We start from the raw sequence: 20,160 nt of genomic DNA, 5'->3' as shown, positions 1-20,160 counted from the left end.
TGCGAGCCAGAGACCAGTGGACATGATAATACGGGAAGAAGGAAAAATAAAGGACAAAAAGGTGCATGGACTGGTCACGGGATTATGGTAACGGGTAAACATAGTGAACACGTCCGCAGACATAGACACGCTATGAGAGGACGTAATAAATACGGGAAAAAGATGTGTGTTGTATAAACAACATGAAGCGGTACTATAAAGAAAAATAAAATTAAAATGAGGACAAAAAAGGTATGAGTAGGCCTAATAGGCCAACGGGTTAAAGTAACTAAATGAAACGGGAACGAAACAAAGAAGGAAAGAAACTAATCAGGAAATATAAGAAAAAAAGAAGCTAAAATAATGAGAACAGAATTAAATAAATAAATAAATAAATAAATAAATAAATAAATAAATAAATAAATAAATAAATAAATAAATAAATAAATAAATAAATAAATAATATGGAAACGGAAAATCACAAGCTAAGCAGAAGAAACTAAAAAAGAAAATGTAAGAAGAGACAGATTTAGATAAATAAAATGTACCTTTTCAATGATTCTACCTGTTCAGTAATTCTTCCTGTTATAGTGAACGCTCCCATTTACTCATCTAGCGGGGACCCGCGCGAAGCGCGGGTATCCCGCTAGTCTTAATAAAATGTATAAGATGAAAACCTCAATAACTAGATAATGTGTCTTTATACTGATTAACCCAATTGCATTACAAGAAACGCAACAAATATTAAAAAGAAGCAAAGGAATATTACACAATGGCAAAAATGTGAAAATCGTTAACATGACATGGAAAGCAACGGAGATGTGAATGGATATAAAGGGCAGCCACCAACTCACCTAACTACTATTATATTGAGCAGATTAACGTAGTCATAGTAGTTGGGCATAGTAGTTGGGCATGGAGCTTTTGACGAGATCTTGGCTGCATTTTCCTCTGTCTTCCATGGAATTTACTTCTGCTTGGAGGCAGCAACAAATTGGTACGCTCTGACTTGGTAAACGAATGAGCAAACTTAAAAAGTTGTTCTCTCCTGGCAGAGAGAGAGAAAGAGAGCCTATGTTACAAACACTAACCACATCATAAAGAAATCAACTCAGCACACAAAATGGTTCTACATGGCCATAGAGGCCCTTTTTGGACACGTTCAATAATACTGGATTTCTTGACAGTGAGAAACTGTGAGAAAAGAGTGCCAAATGGCATCAGAGTATGCAAAAGGGAGACGTATACCCAACTTAAATTGTGGTCAGCTCAGTAATATTAAACCCAAAACGTTTCAAGGAACGTAGCATTGAGCTGTTTGTTGGCACTCTTGCACGTGTGATCCACTTGGGCATCACTGTGAGATTTTACTGTATGAAGATGCCCAGGACTTAGGCATATGAAACAAAAGAAAAGAAATGAAGGACCTATCTTCATCAGATCGGGATAAGAAACTGGGTTTTTCATGAACAAATTTGAAGGGCTTTATAATAATGAATTTGTATTTTGTCAGAGTTAAGTTTCAAGTAGGCTTTATAATGCAGACCTTCGGGAAGTCATCAAGATCAGACTGAAGGTTGCCGTTCTCATTACTACACGCACGGTTCCCAACGAATGTGACGTAAGATCGTTAACATATTTCCATGCAGTAGTGATAATTGCAACCTTAAGCCTTGATAACAATCTGGAAAATGATGGGACATGCATGGTTTAGTACCTTGAGGAACACCAGCACACAAGAGAGCAAAAGCAGACTTGTTTTAGTTATATTAATATCAGTGTTGGAGGACTCGGGAATCAGACTCAGTTTCAGGTAGGCTTTATAATGCAGACCTTTGGAAGTCATCAAGATCAGACTGAAGGTTGCCGTTCTCATTACTACACGCACGGTTCCCAACGAATGTGACGTAAGATCGTTAACATATTTCCATGCAGTAGTGATAATTGCAACCTTAAGCCTTGATAACAATCTGGAAAATGATGGGACATGCATGGTTTAGTACCTTGAGGAACACCAGCACACAAGAGAGCAAAAGCAGACTTGTTTTAGTTATATTAATATCAGTGTTGGAGGACTCGGGAATCAGACTCAGTTTCAGGTAGGCTTTATAATGCAGACCTTTGGGAAGTCATCAAGATCAGACTGAAGGTTGCCGTTCTCATTACTACACGCACGGTTCCCAACGAATGTGACGTAAGATCGTTAACATATTTCCATGCAGTAGTGATAATTGCAACCTTAAGCCTTGATAACAATCTGGAAAATGATGGGACATGCATGGTTTAGTACCTTGAGGAACACCAGCACACAAGAGAGCAAAAGCAGACTTGTTTTAGTTATATTAATATCAGTGTTGGAGGACTCGGGAATCAGACTCAGTTTCAGGTAGGCTTTATAATGCAGACCTTTGGGAAGTCATCAAGATCAGACTGAAGGTTGCCGTTCTCATTACTACACGCACGGTTCCCAACGAATGTGACGTAAGATCGTTAACATATTTCCATGCAGTAGTGATAATTGCAACCTTAAGCCTTGATAACAATCTGGAAAATGATGGGACATGCATGGTTTAGTACCTTGAGGAACACCAGCACACAAGAGAGCAAAAGCAGACTTGTTTTAGTTATATTAATATCAGTGTTGGAGGACTCGGGAATCAGACTCAGTTTCAGGTAGGCTTTATAATGCAGACCTTTGGGAAGTCATCAAGATCAGACTGAAGGTTGCCGTTCTCATTACTACACGCACGGTTCCCAACGAATGTGACGTAAGATCGTTAACATATTTCCATGCAATAGTGATAATTGCAACCTTGATAACAATCTGGAAAATGATGGGACATGGTTTAGTACCTTGAGGAACACCAGCACACAAGAGAGCAAAATCAGACTTGTTTTAGTTATATTAATATCAGTGTTGGAGGACTCGAGAATCAGACTCGAGTCCGGACTCGAATCCTTTTTTTCAAGGACTCGAACTTGGACTCAAAAGCTACCGTAAGGACTCGGACTCGGACCCCAAGGACTCGGGGACTCGGCTTCGAGTCCGGCAAAATAGGGTCTTTTTAGGTCTTTTATTTTCGTTCATTGTAAACTTATATGCTTGATCAATGATCACATCACGTGTTTAATTTAAGTAATTTTGCATGCAAATAAATTCAGTTTGTAAATAAAAGTACAACCAAAAAGCAAGATTGCTTTCAGTTATATCTTTAATTGGTAAAACGGAGTTTAATGATATTCGTTGTTTTGACATGACTGCTTTGTTAGACGCAGGTCTATAGAATGAACATGAATCCCCTGGGGCACTCAAGTTAAATTTGGTAAGGGGTGTGCTGCGCCGAACTTTGGGAACTATAAGAACTGATTTGGGGGCAAAATAGGGGCTTGATGAACTGAAATTTCAACATTTTCAAACAAATTCAAAATGTTTCCAAATTTGAGCTAAGAGCTACAATTTTCAGAGTGTTAGGCCCAATGAACTGGAGCATGATATAAATGTGGGACTTAGGAACTGCCGGAGAGCCTGAAAAACACCCCTTCGTTTGGCACTTAGAGTTTGGTAGTGACGTCATGTTTTGATTGTCATTTGCATTTTTAAAACACAAGCCTAATAAGTTACTGTAAGTCTGTGATTAAACTCTGTTTCCAAGGTATGCTACCTAAGGGGCTGAGCAAAAATTATGAGCATTGGGGGGAAGGTAAAATTGGGGGTATGAGAATTTTTAGGCCAATCAAAAGGGAGGGTGGAAACAATTTTAGCAAGCCGGGGGGAACAAGCAATTTTGGCACATATGGGGCACCTTTCAAATAAAACGCTCTAAAATGACTTAAAAACAGCATGGAAACACTTACATGCAAATTTCCCTGTTCGCTGCACTCGCAACATATTATATCTAAACCATTTAAGGTTTGTTAATTGGGATCCGCAAAAATGGCATGTTCAAAGAGGGTGCAAATATTCTTGGTAGGCCGGGAGGGGGGAAGCGATTTTTGGCAGGCCGAGAGGGGATAAGCATTTTTTGCAATTTCACCCTCCCCGGGCTCCGCATAATTATTGCACAGCCCCAAAACAATACTAGGCATGCTAGGTGGGACTAGCAAATTATGTATTTACAACTTGAGAAAATAATACCGTATACATGGTATAGAACTAAAATTCTGGTTAAGCTCTTATAGGCCTACCCAGCAAACACAAAACGTTTTCGACATCATTCGCAAAAAGTTATAAAAGGTTGTCAGAAAACGTTTAAATGTCGGGTTATATAAAGGGTACATTAATGGTATAAAACGTTTTTATAACATTAAAAAACATTTGATCGTAATTTACTGCACATCAAACACAAATGTTTTACAGAAAACATTTAAATGTCGGGTTATATAAATGATATTAAAACGTTTTAATAACATTCCAAAAACATTTTTGAAAACTTGGTGCAAATCATTCTAAACAGAATGTTATTTTGGGGTTGAAAAAATATTTTGCAAAAATGTTTGCCCAAAATATTTACAATAACGTTTTTAAAATGTTTTCATGACCTTTATATAACCCGACATTTAAATGTTATTAAAACGTTTTGTAAAAAACATTTTAAGAACATTTCTGTGTTTGCCTAGTGCAAATAATTATTTTAACATAATGTTATTTAAGTGTTGACAAAATATTTGGCCAAAAATGTTTGCAAAAATAGTGTACAATGACATTTCGAAAACATTTTAAAAATATTGTTGTATGTTTTCACACAAAACGTTTTAAAACGATTTCATGACCTTTATATAACCCGACATTTTAATGTTATTAAAACGTTTTTACCTAAACCAAAACCCAAAATATAACTTATTTAAAACGTTTTAAAAACGTTTTTGTGTTTGCTGGGTACGTTGATAAAGTATTGGTGAAAACCCCGGGGCTTGAATTTGATACATAAGGACTCGGACTCGAACATTGGGGACTCGGACTCGGGCATCAGAAATTGGCAGGGACTCGGACTCGGACACCAAGGACTCGGACTCGGATGACGAGGACTCGACTACAACACTGATTAATATTAATATTGAGACACTGCAAATCCAAGCAACTTTTCAACAGCTATTATAAGTCACGCAATCAACTTTTCAAATGGTAAACTAGTCACACTATGCAATAATTATCTAATCCAGACGGGGCCAGGCAGTTTTTGGCAGGACAACAGGGGGAAAGAGTTTTTTGGCAACATTTATGGGGCACCTTAAATAAAACGCTCTTAAAAAAGGCTTTAAGAAAATAGGGTTAAACATAATTATGAAAAACAAACATTTTCTGTAAAAATCGCACGGTTGCCTACCTGATTCACTATCACAAACAATGCTGGATCGGTGGATCCATGCCGTGCTCTAAATACATGATCTTGGAGATTGATCGGGCAGCATAATATAAGAAGTTAATGGGGGTGTTTCGTTTCGCCCGTGGTCCACTTTACCCCGATCTCCCCTATGCCGCCGAGAGCCATTACGGGCCCGGGGGCAATGTGAACGCACGGGCCCCTTTGATCAGTGATCCGGTGCAGGACTTCATAAGTGTGTGGGGGTGGGGTGTGTGTGTGGTGGGAGGGGGGCAGTGGCATAACTTTCTTTGTAACATGGGGGAGGGAGGTTGGTGTAAAATCCTTGAACATAATTTTATGTAGGCCTATACACCAATCCGAGAAGCGTTTACTGTATTTGGCCCTCTATTGACGGCAACACAGATGTACCAGAGCGGGAGATTTAATTCGTAATTCAATACTCATGATTGTGTATTGAATATCATTGTTGTGTACAATTCCCGGGTACAATTCTGTATAGCACACAATAAATAATGGATGGAACCCCCGACCTCGGGACACCGCAGTTTTACATCGGGGACACCGCAGTAATGGCGAAGTCGGATAGGTGTATATGTTGCAGCGGAGCGAAAGTAGCATGTTTAGTTGACAATAATCAAATATGCAATTTGAACGGCATTTTGCTCCCAGATTAAGTTTCTCTGAACAACTTCCACGCAAAGTGCAAAAAAATTGCCAATTTAAAGCCAATTTGAAGCTAAAATGATCCAAGTATGAACCGGTGAATTGGACAAAAGCGCGCGAAGCGCGCGAAAATTTGTAATTCGAATTAGCAACTTTTGCTCCCAGATTGGACGTATTGAAACAAACTCCGTGCGAAGCGCGGAAAAATTGCCAATGTTAAGGTAAATGATCAAATAATAAAGTGAAGGGCACAATGCGCGCGAAGCGCATGAAAATTTGCAATTTGTGTTCCCACGATTAAGCTGCACTCCCCTGATTTCTCGAAAATTTCAATATATCGAGGATGATCATTTTGGCACTGAAAGCAAAGAGTAAATTCAAGTGAAATATTTATTAGAGTGTGTGCTTCAAAGGCTACCGGTATCTTGTATTTTTTATAAAATGCACGTCTCTTTTCTTTGTTTTTTACGGGCCCGTTACTTTTGTTTGGTTTTTATGGGCCGTAAGAGAGCAAAGAAAACAGACCTTATAATGGACCCGTAAAGACAAAGAAAAGAGACCGTATTGGGCCCGTAAAAAGCAAAGAAAAGATACCATAGACCCGTAAATGAAAGAATTGAGACCTTAGTGAGTATAAAAAAACTTAATAAGCAAAGAAAAGATATTATAATGGACCCATAAAAAAGAAACAAAGAGACCTCGGAGGGCCCGTAAAAAGCAAAGAAGAGATACCTTAGGGCTATGAAAAGAGGCCTTTGTCGGCTCGTATAGTAAAACAAAGAAAATATGCTTTCATTACTCGCCTTTAATTGCAAGGTATCTACGGTATTTCCTTTTACGGGCCCCTGAGGTCCGTTTTCTTTGCTTTTACTGCCCATAGTAAAGTATCTTTTCTTCACTTTTTACGGGCCCCTAGGACCCCGGGCCCTGGGGTAACGCTCCCGGTTACCCCCCCCCCCTTGTCGGCGGCACTGCTTATTGACCAATTTTGTCAATAACGAAGCATTTTACACGGATTAATTTCAATTCAGTTTAGGCCTATGCATTATAATTTTTGGAAAAAAAACATGTTTCATTCTTATAACCATGATAACCAACCATTTAATTAAAGTAACACAAAAGAGTGAGCAAAATTTCAGCATACATGTATAGGCCTACTCAAGATTTTGAATGCTTAGACTTGTTAATATAAATTAATAGAGTACTTGCCTTTAGTGCATGAGGTCCCGGGTTCGATTCCCGGCGGTGGCGATTTGCTGGGATGTTGACTTGGAAAAAAAAAGTCTGAAATTAATTGGCAACATCTGTTGATTAAATTCAGACTTCCGCTCTCCCCATGGTTCATTTAGAATTGGGTAAATGAATCATGAAAGTACTCCGTCCTTCGGAGGGGACGTTAAGCCGTCGGTCCCGTGTGCAGAGAGAGTTAGAGTTGGTTTTAATTCTGTGGCAGAGAGTCATACCTGTACATGTATCTCGCAGCCAGTTTCGAAAAGAGTAGGGTGTTAACCCCTGACTGTTCCCAAGCCGTCCCGGTGTTCAAATGGACCCCAATGGAAATAAGGTTCAATAGAGGCTTTCTTGGGTTATCCAGGGTTGTCAAAACCCGAACAAATCAAATCAAAATCAAAAATACTCGATTGTCAGAAAACACTATGCCGAAAATGCATGTTTTTGGCCCTTTTTTTCAAGAAATTAGTAAAATAGTAAACTTTTTTGAGCTATGTTTCATTTGGCAGAACTTGATAATATTTTTAATCTCAAAAAATTAGTGCAGCATTTTAATGGGGCAGGTGGTGAACGCATTGCATTCTCTAAATTCAGTAAATTTCCACCGTCAACCGTGTAGGCCTAATTGAATTGGGATTATTTTGAAATTTTAAAACGCTTGAAATATCACAAACAAATAGGCCTAAAATAATAAATAATATAAATACAAGCTAAAACCGTTAGGGTTCGATATTAATGAACCCCACAAAACTAACCGAGTAGGCCCTATAATTATGGAAAATGCCACACCCCCGGCCGGGCGGTTTCACAAGTTGCCGGCTCGATCATGTCACCGGCGCCGCCTGGACTGGGGAGTAAGCCCCCGGCATTTTATGCCAAAGGCACCCACCAAAACTTTATGAGTATTGACCCCCCCCCCCCAGGTCTGCCCTGGGGCTCAGTATCAGTGGCTCAAGTTAAAATGTCCTGCATGCATCATGAATGGGGGACCCGCGCCCGGGGGCTTTTTTTCTGTTATTTAAAAAAACGCGCCCTCGCCGCAGTACCCAGGTTTGCCCCCCGGGTTTGCCCTATGCCACGCCCACCCAGGTGCCACCTAGTAAAAGACGGGATCATATCACATGGCGACTTACACATCGTCACATGACCTAGAGATCGCCCTGACGAGCTAACTCCATTTCACATCTGTTTCTTTTCTAAAATCGTTTTCTCAATATCTGTTGATATTTACAGAAGTAAATAAAGTGCATGATAATGCCAGGACCGGGAGAAGAACCGGTGCTGAGCACTGGGGGACAAATTGATGGTAAGCTTACCAACGACAACGTTACATGACCAACAAGTCAATCCCAATAGTCAAATTACCACTACTAATTAATACTATAAAATACTATAAAACAAAACGCTAAAATGATAGTTTCTAGATCCTGAGAGCTCAATCGGCACGCAATGACAATTGCGTCAAGCGTACAATGCGCACCACACACGCTTATAGCGCTGCATCATTTCGTGTGTGTGCAAAATCAATCGCGCTATTTATCGTGTCATTCCACTAAACTTGCGACATTACGCAGTGCACGCAGTACGTACATACTCTCAGGATCGAGAAACTATTATTTTAGCTATAGTGACCATGTTCGAATTTTCATGAGCAGATTGATTTGAACGTCACTCAATGTGTTACCTGAGAACTGTACTACACTGGGCATGTGGGTTTCGGAGAAGAACGGCAGTCCCTTGTTCCGATTGATGTGAGCGGCCTGTTATTGAGCAACGTACGCGGAGCTTAGTGCTCACTTCCCAAAGAGCGCCGATCTGCGCTGATAACAATTTGACACACAATCGGCCAATCAGATTATCAATCTATTGCTATATATTTGTCAGACGACAAGTTCAGCCAATCAGAACCTCACTTTAGTGTATACGCTTTGCACACGCACCCTCTCAAAATGTAAACAAGTGCCGTTCTTCTCTGACAAAAACTTTAGCTTCGAATTTGCACATGATAGAACTACCGTACGTATTCGGGGCAGGGATTCAATGCTAGACATGCTAGAGTCCAAAACTATCGTTGGGTATCGTTGCAGCACAGGGTGTTAGCCAGGATTCAGAAACTACCCATCCAAAATTTTTATTGATCCTGTGTCAAGATCAATCGCATGCAATTTGATTCAAAGTATACCGAATTCGGCAGGGCAGGTCTGCATAATTCCAATTTTTTTATCTCCATTTGATGCATATTTATAACTATACACCACTATTGCTTTAAAAAGGAACAAGCTGCTATAGCACATATTGTGTAAAAATGCTGATCTGGAATACTAATTCCCTTGCAATGACCCCTTGACCTTGTTGACTATATATCTCCCCAATTCTTACAATCCAGGGGTTCATTGAACAAGTCATTGCACTTCAACACAATTTTATTTGGGTCAAGCAGTCATTTTCCTGCCCGTCTTCTGGACAGGTTGATGATTTTGTCACCCGTTTACTTTTGCAATAACACCATGTTGCAGCGTTGTCATTTTTTGCAATTGCAACGCATGTTAAACTTAAATATTCTGTTGATGTTTAAATTTGAATGATAATTGTAATTGTAATGCACTGCTATCACTAGATATTATTACCATTATGCATAAGAAAGGTGTAAAAACTTCTGGAAACATGTTGTTGGGAAATGTTCAAATATGCACAATTTTCTGCTTACTGTGCTGACTTTACTGATCACATGGTTTAAAAATAATTACATGTTTTAAATCAATTGGGGTTCCCCAAAATCTGGCATACATGAAGTGGAGGTGCCAAAGATTTTTTAGCATGTCGAAAGTTGCTCGAGAAGTCTTGCCACAAATTTTCTCACTGATGAGCTTCACATTCGAGGCTAGAGACTGTTGCATTCAAAATCTAGTCCATGAGCCGGATTCGCTGAAGCATGACACTGTGTAAAGCAATGGAGGTTCAGAAGTAAATGCAGCCGATCATGACAGGTGAATTTAGACTGTCAAAATAGGCAATCTTAATTTAAAAAAAAAATTTAGACTGTTCAAAATAGGCAAATTTTACTCAAAAGATACAGTTGATTCATCAAAATAACTTTCATCCAACTTTCAACAAAAAAATCATAGCAACATCCTCTAGCATCGAATGCATTTTATTGTGTGCAAATTCGAAGATAGAGTAAGTAGAAAGTCGAAAAGGAAGGGGGCGCAAATAATTTGGGCAAATCAAAAACTTTCAAGAAATTGCAAGTCCGGCCCTGGTTACTCGAGAACTCTAGCTTTGAATTTGCACACAATAGTTACACATGCGATCCTAGAGTATGTTGCGATTTTCAGTTGGACAGTGTTGACATTTTTTGCAACGGATGACAGTATTTATTCTGTTAATTTTGAAATTTAGATGAAAGTTATTTTTATCAACCTTAAGGGATGGGGTATGAACGTTTGGACAGTATTTATTCTGGGACATTAGAGCACATCAGACATATCGAATTGCATTCTGAATACTGAAGAATGTCCTTCTGATATCAAATAATTTTGATTTTTGAAATTACAATGTAATACACATTTTATGGCAAATGATTAAAAATTGATATTTTTGATATTTAACAGTACTCGAAGTAAACTTTATAAATCTGATGATTTATACTTAAAGTATATGTAGGTGGGATGAAAAGGAGAAGATAAATTAAAAATTTTGACCTTTTGTATTGAAAATATGGATTTTTTTTAAAAAACACCAAAAAAAAAAAAAGGTCTTTTTGGGAACAAATTCATATCTTCAACATGAAAGGTCAAAATTTTCAATTGATCGTCGGCTTTTCCTCCCAGCTACATACACTTTAAGAATATATCATTAGATTTATAAGATTTACTTCGAGGAATGTTATAGATCAAAAATGTGAAAAATATCAAATTTTAATAATTTGTCATAAAATTTGTATTATATTGTGAATTTCAAAAAATGAAAATTATTTGATATCAGAAAGACATTCTTCGTATTCAGAATACAATTGATATGTCTGATGTGCTCTCATGTCCCACAAAAATACTGTCGAAACGCTTTAAAACGCTCATTCCAGATCCCTTAAGGTGAGTTGGACTGGAGGAGGCTTACATGTATATATTTGTCCAGATTTTGGCCATTTAAAGCCATATTGTAACATTTGCTAATGGAGGATGCCCTCAATATTTTTTGAAATTCTGTTTTTTACATGATTGTAATGCACTTCAGTAAACTAAGATACCCTGCAAAAATCAAGACTTTAGCTGCTGTAGGTTTTATCAAAATCCGAGATTGTATGTTAGTCGAATATGTATGAGATGTTCATAACACAGTACGTACCCCAGTACATACATGTACATGGCGTGCGGGACGGTAATGCACACACATCGAAGGATTGTACCATACAAAGACCGATGGAGTAACACGCATTGGCGCTGGTAGTAAATTCGAGTTTTCTTTGCTTGACCTCAGTTGTTCAGCTCAAAATTAAAAGGGGACATATCTGGCAGTAAAAGCTAACCTTTTTTTTAAAAATAAATACTAATCTATTTTTATGGAAATGTAACAATATGGCTTGAACTAAAAACACTGCAGTGTAAGTTTCTTATATTTAATTTGATCTGTCATCTGATACATGTAGGTCAAATGAGACAAGCAAGCCAATAATCATATTCGTATTTCCATAGATCTTGCCGATCTTGAGTTTTAACTAAAAATAAGCCTAATAACAGGGACTTTCTTTTGAAATTTACAGGAGAGCATTAAATAGCTCTTCTGGAGACTTCAATGAGACATGTTTAGAGCAATTACAAAAGAATGTAAGGCGAGAATTGTCAACTAAGGAGAGCTAAAATCACTCTCCTATATCAGATTTAAGAAGAGCAGTAGAGAGCGATTGTTCTCACTATCCTCAAAAATGCAGTCCCTGCTAATACCTGGTAATATTTAAAATACTAGTTAGGGGTATTTCCACCTCCCAGAGAAAAATAATGCACACTGGCCAGAATTGAAACCCCTTATATCATGCCTTGGGATCTCCTTTATATACCATTCCTCTTGTGTTTCGGCTTTATTTGTCTCAATATTTGAGTGCAAACATTGCTAAATAATGCTGCCCTTGGACATGCCTTGTATATTATTATTATAATTATTATACTGTACACAATGTTTTTCTAACTACATGTAACATTGCTATTAAATTGTTTTATCTACGTTCTTTTTTGTAGCCATTGTGATGGCAATGATTGATGCAGCCTACGACAAGAAGGTCAATGTGCGCAAGATTATGAGCAGGTCTCTGATAGACATAGGCAAAAAGAAGCCAACATTGGTTTTGAGCTCGTGTAATTCTTATCTTCGCACACACGCAAAGGTAAGACATAAAAGTTGTGCTAAGTGCCTTTCAGTTTATATGACCCACTTGGTTTCAATTTAAAGTGATCAATGCTGAGGTACTAACCTAACGTAAAAACTTGATAGTTAGCATATGTGCTTACTATCGAGCGCTTTTAAAACATGCAAACATGAAGAGCCCCATCCACAAAATTGTAAAGGGTATTGAGCAATTCATCGATACACATAGTTATATACGAACAAGTAAACCTGCAAATTTGTGTCTTAACCCCATTAGCTCTGTTGGTAAAGCGCCGGACTTTGGTACAATTTCATGTTTTTAAAAGTGCTCGATAGTAAGCACATGTGCTAGTTATCGAGTTTTTGGTTTTACCCTTTAAGAAAAATGTTACTTAGAAGTTTAAATCAGCCTGAACTAAAAACATTACCAGACCAAATGCCCCAACGTTTAAATTACTCGTACTGATATACATGTATATAGGGGGTATTTACACTGCCCTCATCAGCTCACCAACTGGAGGCTAGACTGGAGGCTAGACTGGATTCTCCAGAACGCTGGAGTATTAAGGGGACTCGATCTTTTGTGTGTAATTATAGAGGGCCAGGGGATTCACTCTATCATTTAAAAAATTATTTGAAGAAGTTAAAGAGCCCTAAGAATAAAAAACCGTAGCGTAATTCACGCCAGACACAATTTCTTTATATGACAAAAATTAATTTTTGCAATCGATCAAAAAACAAACGTTTTATATCAATTTTAAATTTAGCCTGAATCGGTAAATATGGTACCTCGCGCCTTTTTTAGGTCAAGGCTGTTTTTACCATTATGCAGCAAACCATTGTTGAAGCTATTTCACATACATGCACAAAACATTCTACAGAAAGAATGAGGCCATATACTGTTTAAATATCTTTTGTTGATTTCGAATGATAATGTCATGAAGTCATAAATTTTAAGGTCACATTCCTAAAACCAAAACAAAACATTGCGACGCAGATATTTTCCGACTTACGCAATTTCATCATCACATCAGTGTCTTTATTATTTGTTTGAAACATTTCCCAAACGTTAGGTGCTCTTTATGCATAAAACGGCTAATCTATCTTTACAAAACGCGTCTTTTTTTAGTAAACAAAAGGCTAAAGATGGCATTATGAGATTTATCATTTATCATTACACTCCTCCACTCAACTGGAGGCTAGACTGGATTCTTCAGAACGCTGAAGTATTAATACCATTCACCTGCTACACTCTGGCTAGCTACGGAATTCCTATCTGTGATGTATTGTTCTGTGTACTGTTCTGGAAGCAGTTTGATATCCTAATGACCACTTGTGCAAGTGCCATATATGTGTGGGGGTTCTTCAGAATTTTGCCTGCCCAAGTTACCCTATTCCATTGATTTTCTTTCCTGCAGCTTCAGAAAGATCATCGTGTTGTGATCTTACAGACTATGGAGAGTGTAGCCAAGGAGAGTCTGGATGAAATCCCAATGCACCATGCCCTGGATCTCATTAAACTAGGGTCAGATGAACTCACTGGGTCTAAGGTATGATATCAAATCCCAAATGCACCATGCCCTGGATCTCATTAAACTAGGGTCAGATGAACTCACTGGGTCTAAGGTATGATATCAAATCCCAATGCACCATGCCCTGGATCTCATTAAACTAGGGTCAGATGAACTCACTGGGTCTAAGGTATGATATCAAATCCCAATGCACCATGCCCTGGATCTCATTAAACTAGGGTCAGATGAACTCACTGGGTCTAAGGTATGATATCAAATCCCAATGCACCATGCCCTGGATCTCATTAAACTAGGGTCAGATGAACTCACTGGGTCTAAGGTATGATATCAAATCCCAATGCACCATGCCCTGGATCTCATTAAACTAGGGTCAGATGAACTCACTGGGTCTAAGGTATGATATCAAATCCCAAATGCACCATGCCCTGGATCTCATTAAACTAGGGTCAGATGAACTCACTGGGTCTAAGGTATGATATCAAATCCCAATGCACCATGCCATGGATCTCATTAAACTAGGGTCAGATGAACTCACTGGGTCTAAGGTATGATATCAAATCCCAATGCACCATGCCCTGGATCTCATTAAACTAGGGTCAGATGAACTCACTGGGTCTAAGGTATGATATCAAATCCCAATGCACCATGCCCTGGATCTCATTAAACTAGGGTCAGATGAACTCACTGGGTCTAAGGTATGATATCAAATCCCAATGCACCATGCCCTGGATCTCATTAAACTAGGATCAGATGAACTCACTGGGTCTAAGGTATGATATCAAATCCCAATGTACCATGCCCTGGATCTCATTAAACTAGGGTCAGATGAACTCACTGGGTCTAAGGTATGATATCAAATCCCAATGTACCATGCCCTGGATCTCATTAAACTAGGGTCAGATGAACTCACTGGGTCTAAGGTATGATATCAAATCCCAATGCACCATGCCCTGGATCTCATTAAACTAGGGTCAGATGAACTCACTGGGTCTAAGGTATGATATCAAATCCCAATGCACCATGCCCTGGATCTCATTAAACTAGGGTCAGATGAACTCACTGGGTCTAAGGTATGATATCAAATCCCAATGCACCATGCCCTGGATCTCATTAAACTAGGGTCAGATGAACTCACTGGGTCTAAGGTATGATATCAAATCCCAATGTACCATGCTGTGGATCTCATTAAACTAGGGTCAGATGAACTCACTGGGTCTAAGGTATGATATCAAATCCCAATGCACCATGCCCTGGATCTCATTAAACTAGGGTCAGATGAACTCACTGGGTCTAAGGTATGATATCAAATCCCAAATGCACCATACCCTGGATCTCATTAAACTAGGGTCAGATGAACTCACTGGGTCTAAGGTATGACATCAAATCCCAATGTACCGTGCCCTGGATCTCATTAAACTAGGGTCAGATGAACTCACTGGGTCTAAGGTATGATATCAAATCCCAATGCACCATGCCCTGGATCTCATTAAACTAGGGTCAGATGAACTCACTGGGTCTAAGATATGATATCAAATCCCAATGCACCATGCCGTGGATCTCATTAAACTAGGGTCAGATGAACTCACTGGGTCTAAGGTATGATATCAAATCCCAATGCACCATACCCTGGATCTCATTAAACTAGGGTCAGATGAACTCACTGGGTCTAAGGTATGATATCAAATCCCAATGCACCATACCCTGGATCTCATTAAACTAGGGTCAGATGAACTCACTGGGTCTAAGGTATGATATCAAATCCCAATGCACCATACCCTGGATCTCATTAAACTAGGGTCAGATGAACTCACTGGGTCTAAGGTATGATATCAAATCCCAATGCACCATACCCTGGATCTCATTAAACTAGGGTCAGATGAACTCACTGGGTCTAAGGTATGATATCAAATCCCAATGCACCATGCCATGGATCTCATTAAACTAGGGTCAGATGAACTCACTGGGTCTAAGGTATGATATCAAATCCCAATGCACCCTGCCCTGGATCTCATTAAACTAGGGTCAGATGAACTCACTGGGTCTAAGGTATGATATCAAATCCCAATGCACCATGCCCTGGATCTCATTAAACTAGGGTCAGATGAACTCACTGGGTCTAAGGTATGATATCAAATCCCAATGCACCATGCCATGGATCTCATTAAACTAGGGTCAGATGAACTCATTGGGTCTCAGGTATGATATCAAATCCCAATGCACCATGCCCTGGATCTCATTAAACTAGGGTCAGATGAACTCACTGGGTCTAAGGTATGATATCAAATCCCAATGTACCATACCCTGGATCTCATTAAACTAGGGTCAGATGAACTCATTGGGTCTAAGGTATGATATCAAATCCCAATGCACCATGCCCTGGATCTCATTAAACTAGGGTCAGATGAACTCACTGGGTCTAAGGTATGATATCAAATCCCAATGCACCATACCCTGGATCTCATTAAACTAGGGTCAGATGAACTCACTGGGTCTAAGGTATGATATCAAATCCCAATGCACCATACCCTGGATCTCATTAAACTAGGGTCAGATGAACTCATTGGGTCTAAGGTATGATATCAAATCCCAATGCACCATGCCCTGGATCTCATTAAACTAGGGTCAGATGAACTCATTGGGTCTAAGGTATGATATCAAATCCCAATGTACCATACCCTGGATCTCATTAAACTAGGGTCAGATGAACTCACTGGGTCTAAGGTATGATATCAAATCCCAATGCACCATGCCATGGATCTCATTAAACTAGGGTCAGATGAACTCACTGGGTCTAAGGTATGATATCAAATCCCAATGCACCATACCCTGGATCTCATTAAACTAGGGTCAGATGAACTCACTGGGTCTAAGGTATGATATCAAATCCCAATGCACCATGCCCTGGATCTCATTAAACTAGGGTCAGATGAACTCACTGGGTCTAAGGTATGATATCAAATCCCAATGTACCATACCCTGGATCTCATTAAACTAGGGTCAGATGAACTCATTGGGTCTAAGGTATGATATCAAATCCCAATGCACCATGCCCTGGATCTCATTAAACTAGGGTCAGATGAACTCACTGGGTCTAAGGTATGATATCAAATCCCAATGTATCATACCCTGGATCTCATTAAACTAGGGTCAGATGAACTCATTGGGTCTAAGGTATGATATCAAATCCCAATGCACCATACCCTGGATCTCATTAAACTAGGGTCAGATGAACTCATTGGGTCTAAGGTATGATATCAAATCCCAATGCACCATACCCTGGATCTCATTAAACTAGGGTCAGATGAACTCACTGGGTCTAAGGTATGATATCAAATCCCAATGTACCATACCCTGGATCTCATTAAACTAGGGTCAGATGAACTCACTGGGTCTAAGGTATGATATCAAATCCCAATGCACCATGCCCTGGATCTCAACCCTGTATAAGACTCAAGATGGAGAGCAGTAAATGTAGAGCTACAACACAGCAAAGAGCACAAAAAAAGAACAATATTTGGAATGTCCCATTCACAGAGGAGTAAGATAAGACAGAGCGCGTAGTCCGCGTACCACCAGTCAAAGTCCCCGTGTATTGTATGCTACCAGTTCTCGCATATTCATGAGGGCCGATTGTTCGCTCGTGCTGTGTCTAACAATCCCGCCAGCGCAGCGTGCCTTCGCGATAGACGCGATAGAGCGCTGCGTGCTTTCGCGATTACGCGATAGACCGTGAAAATACGCGGTAATTGCCTAGCAGTCTCGCCTGTCGCATTTCATGGAACAATCGGCCCTCATTATCGGATGAGGCGGAGACTTTGACTGGTGGTACGCGCTCTGTCTTATCTTACTCCTCTGTGGTCCCATTTTAAAGAAAATAAAAGTTCTAAAACTTAGACAAAGCATCATTTTGGTTGAGAACAAGTGGATGTCGCACTAATTAGCTGCTCTGTTGCTTGGTTAAAAGCCTTAATTTTTTTAGTCATTTTATGCCAAACTAATGAGGTATGATGAAATAAAACTCACTATCTTGGCAAATACATGTGTAAACATTACAAATATGCCAAAAAATCAGATTTGTAAAAAGAATCAACCAAACTTATTTTTTTTAAATGGTACATTATGGCTTTAAAAGTCAGTCATAGGGAGTGATGACTTATTAATCAATGAAATAACCATTCAAATGTGAAATTACACACATTCGTTCACATGGTACTTTTAATTTCACTCGGAATGATGATTGCATTTCTAGGATGTGGAGCCCGAGTGGCAGACAGCAGCGAGTGGTCTGTTGGTGTCCTTAGGAGGAAAATTCTGCAATGAAGTCATGGAGGAACTACTGAAGAAATTCCAGCCTGGTTCTTTGCCACATTTCTTTGTGGTGCAGACATTGGCCAATCTGTCTACAGCTAATGGTATGTGTGTATTATGTCTAAAAGTTCACTAGTATTAGTCCGGCAACCTCTTGTTTGCATTTTTCGACCAATGTGAGTTCAATCAGGGCCGCGACACTCCGGCACTTGTTGGAAGACATGAAGTACAGCAGACAGTACATGTACAATGTGATTTTCTCATTTATAATTAGGATTACATCATTGCCAGAGCTTGCTTATTTGTTCATTAGAATGATTGACAGCAGTGGGCGGACTTATACTCTAAAAATGTGATTCTCGGATAAATTATAGGTCACTAGGTCAATTCGGACCGTCTCTTCCCCAGACCTCTATGTAGGACTCTATGGTATCTTCTCATTACACGATCGTAGTAAGACTTGGCCGGCGACGATGCTTGCGAATTGCCTGTCTTCAACTGCTGTATAGCATGGTATAGGCAGTTTGTAGAGAGTGTCCTATCTCTATTATTAAAGGATCTCTGGTTCAATGCATGAATGCATCCTACATGTACATTCTTTATTCTGGATTATTTGCACTATTCCATTTGAAATCCACACTACCCCTGTTGAAGATTTTAAAAATATCTTGCACATGGGGAGTATGAATTTCAAATGGAATGAACACTAGGCATCTCCATTTGAATTTTATACACCCTTGGATAAAGATTCAACCTGAATTTTCCGTAGAAGGAGAGCGAGTTTCAAATAGTTAATTGGTTAATGTGCTATTTCCATTTGGAATTCATACTCCCCCTGTGGAAAATTGTTACAGAATCTTCCACAGGGGTAGTGTGGATTATAAATGGAATAGGCCATTGTACAGGCCTGTACATTGTACATACATATGTATGCATTTTACTTGTGCCAGTGGCAAAATGCCCACAAAACATCAAACTATATACTTAGTCTTCACAGTAGCTAGTTTGGGTCCGCTCCCTCCACACAAACAGCCTGCCAATGATAACGAACAAGTTCTTTTTGATTGACTAACATTTTTCCAATGACGTCATCCAGCACAACTTCAAACAAGGATTTCAATTGGTTAATTAAATCGGATGCTTGAACAATTTTAACGGACATAAGCTTACCTTTTATAACTTCATGGCTACATACATGTATCATCCAAATTTGCCCAGAACCAGTTTCTCATAAATACCTTGTGCATGGTAAAAATATTCACATTGTGAAAATTGTTGTGCTGTACAACAACGCTAAACGCTATACCGGTGTGTTTTCGATGCTGCTCGCACAGCTGATTATTCAGCACGGCCATGAGTTAACCTTGACTCAAATTCCCGGATCCCTCAATTTCTGGTATTGCTTCTATAGACTTTATATAGTCGCCCTCTTAGCCAGTCAGAAACGGCGTTATATGTTGCAATGTCATTGGCAGACTGTTTTGTGTGGAGAGAGTTAAACTAAACTGGCTGCAGAGGAGACTAACAATATACTATGAACATTATACAAATTGCTCTTTATAAAAACTGTTATATGTTATTAATTTAATTTGTATTGTTTTGCAGTGTTTGGTTTTGTTCCCTTCTTGACTGCAACTCTTGGCACAATGTTACCAATGCTTGGGATGGCTAAACATGACAACATGAAATGGGTCTTCTCATCAGGTAAGCTACAAATATAATCATAAAAGTAATCAATCACAAAACTATAATGAAGCTCAAGGTAA

General features: G+C 39.1%; 1 protein-coding gene across 1 annotated transcript in view; it reads left to right on the top strand.

Annotated features, from left to right (window-relative positions):
• The first annotated feature begins 8,318 nt into the window (after nt 1-8,318).
• The window catches only part of LOC140136304 (maestro heat-like repeat-containing protein family member 1), a 59,068-nt gene continuing 47,226 nt past the window's right edge, over nt 8,319-20,160 (top strand). The window contains 5 exon segments of the mRNA XM_072158029.1: nt 8,319-8,502; nt 12,428-12,573; nt 13,973-14,104; nt 18,336-18,498; nt 20,000-20,098. Coding sequence (XP_072014130.1) covers nt 8,445-8,502; nt 12,428-12,573; nt 13,973-14,104; nt 18,336-18,498; nt 20,000-20,098 — 598 coding nt within the window. The 5' untranslated portion in view covers nt 8,319-8,444.

This window comes from Amphiura filiformis, chromosome 16, assembly GCF_039555335.1.
Source record: "Amphiura filiformis chromosome 16, Afil_fr2py, whole genome shotgun sequence".
NCBI classification, from domain to species: Eukaryota; Metazoa; Echinodermata; class Ophiuroidea; order Amphilepidida; family Amphiuridae; genus Amphiura; species Amphiura filiformis.
This window is presented reverse-complemented; position numbering and strand designations above follow the sequence as displayed.